This window comes from Otolemur garnettii, unplaced genomic scaffold, assembly GCF_000181295.1.
Source record: "Otolemur garnettii isolate 467f Iridium unplaced genomic scaffold, OtoGar3 scaffold00018, whole genome shotgun sequence".
Taxonomy (NCBI): Eukaryota; Metazoa; Chordata; class Mammalia; order Primates; family Galagidae; genus Otolemur; species Otolemur garnettii.
This window is the reverse complement of record NW_003852413.1, coordinates 1436884-1439352: the sequence shown is the minus strand read 5'-3', so window position 1 is coordinate 1439352 and position 2469 is coordinate 1436884. Positions and strand designations below refer to the sequence as shown.

The 2469-nt window shown below is 44.1% G+C and overlaps 1 protein-coding gene across 1 annotated transcript in view; it reads right to left on the bottom strand.

Annotated features, from left to right (window-relative positions):
- The window catches only part of NPLOC4 (NPL4 homolog, ubiquitin recognition factor), a 98511-nt gene that overhangs the window by 42715 nt on the left and 53327 nt on the right, over window positions 1-2469 (bottom strand). Inside the window, exon 9 of the mRNA XM_023511174.1 lies at window positions 397-468. Coding sequence (XP_023366942.1) covers window positions 397-468 — 72 coding nt within the window. The remainder of the gene's footprint in view (window positions 1-396; window positions 469-2469) is intronic.

Sequence of the window (2469 nt, the reverse complement as noted above, 5' to 3'; positions counted from 1 at the left end):
AAAAAAAAAAAAAGAAAAAAAAGATGCTTCTATTTTTTCTTTGGAAAATAAGAACTAAATTATAAAGCCCTAAAAACCATGAAATGAAGACCTATAATTCCTTGCCATCACAAATTCTCATCTAAAACCACCCATAAATAGATACCAGAATCATGACGCAAACCACCCCTGCCCCCCTCCAGGGTGATCTCTGGAAATCACTGTAAAGGTGAGGTGGGTTTTATTCTGCAAGAAACAGCAAACAGACCCATCCTCAATTTACCGATAAGAATGTCTTGAAAACTAATTTGGTCTGAAAGCCAGGAAAAGCTGAGCAGAGAAGACGCACAGAAAGTGAGTCAACACTGACTGTGGCCAAGCTGTAGGGCTGAGCCAACGCCTGTGTCTCCAGCTCACCTTATTCCGACTGTACCGGACCGTACCCTTTCGGGTGTCTTCTGAGACAAGGTCTGTAAATATCCAGCCAACCTTAATAAAAAAGGAAAAGTATCTTTTGAGTATCTCCCTGAAACAGATGACAAATGATTTCTAGTTCTGCCCAGAAAGCTTAAGAAGAACATTCTCAGTCAAGGACTGCTCAAGTTAAGATGCCACACCAGGGCTTTCAAATTCTGCTCAGCAGCAACGGGCCAACACTCCCCATGGTGCTGTGCTGCTGGACTGGAAATGAGCTTTTCACAGCACCGTCCCTGGGCCCAGCACTGTGGTAGGCGAAAGAGACCAATGGGGCACAGGTGAGAAGGGCACTTAAGCTCCATGAGGAAGACAGGATCCAAGTGGGCAAATAAATAGTTCAGATGCTGGGTCTTTCTCCACAAGGTAAGGAAAAGGATTCCCCAGGAAGAAGCACTTATATAAAAGGGGACTTCACATGGCTGCCCCTCAGAACTCTTATGCAGGGCAGGACAGCAGCATGTAAGAACATAAGGATCTGAACCCATCAGTCCAGTCCCAGAGGCCTGGCCTCCTGTGCATGCCCAGCTGTGACAGAAACTGTGTGTTCTTAGTTTCTGGACCTCCCTCTACCCATGAAATCCATAGAAAGCTACATTTTTGTATTAGAAGGCTGACGAGCTGGGAGCAATGGCTCATGCCTGTAATCGCAGCACTCCAGGAGGCTGAGGCAAGAGGGTTGCCTGAGCTCAGGAGTTCAAGACTAGCCTGAGCAAAAGTACGACCCCTTCTCTACTAAAAATGTAGAAAAACTAGCTGGGTATCATGATGGGTATACCTCTAGTCCTAACTATTCAGGAGGCTGAGGTAAGAGGATCACTTTTTTTGAGACAGAGTCTCATTTTGTCACCCTTGGGAGAGTGTTGTGGCATCACAGCTCACAACAACCTGAAACCCTTGAGCTTAAGTGATCCTCCTGAATCACCTTCCCCAGTAGCTGGGACTACAGGCACCTACAACAATGCCTGGCTAATTTAAAAGATGGGGTCTCGCTCTTGCTCAGGCTAGTCATGAACTGCTGAGCGCAGGCAATCCACCTGCCTCATCCTTCCAGAGTGCTGAGATTATAGATGTGACCACTGCACCCGGCTTGCAAGATCACTTGAGCCCAGGAGTTTGAGGTTGCTGTGAGCTATGACACCATAGCACTCTACTGAGGGTGACAAAATGAGACTCTATATAAAAAAAATAACAAAACAAAAATAGGCAGTCTTTAGTCCTGCCCACAGAGGTTCAGGGTTACCCTCCTGAGCTCAACCTGACACACAATGCCCCACATCTACCTCCTGCTGACATGACCAGGCATATTGTTAAGATCTTTGTTGTCTTTAGAAATGCCCAGGTGAACAAAAAGCCCAAGGAGGATGACAACAGAGAAAAAAAAGACTTAAAGGATAAATGTAATTAAGCAAATAAATAAAGCAAATTAAGCTGAGATAAGAGCTTAGTAACTGGTGTTTTAGAGAAAGGCTATAACTGTCTTTGAGACGTTCTATTAGAATTATGATCATTGTAAACTCTAAGTTTATAATAAGTCAGAATTGGACCAATTTCTCTTTTGAGTAAGAGAACTTCCAGAATTTGAATCCTCAATCAATCAAGATGCTCACTCCTTGTTGAAAACAATAGGACACTTTTTCAGACAGGTTAGACTGCGCTCAGCAGCATTCCTAAGTTAGACATCACGTTTCCAGCTCCCTTCACTTCATCTGTAGAGAAATAAAATAAAATAATCTATAGAGATTATTTTTCACTGTCTAAATTGATTAGGAAATAAAGGATAAAACCTACATAGCTATTAATATTGAACTTCTAGGCTCGGCACCCATAGCACAGCGGTTTCTGCGCCAGCCATAAACACTGAGGGTGGCAGGTTTGAACCCAGCCCAGGCTAGCTAGACTACAACAACAAGAACAACAAAAAAAAAAATAGTCAGGCTTGGCGCCTGTGGCTTAAGTGGCTATGGCGCCAGCCACATACATAAACCTAAGGTGGTGGGTTCGAATCCAGCCCAG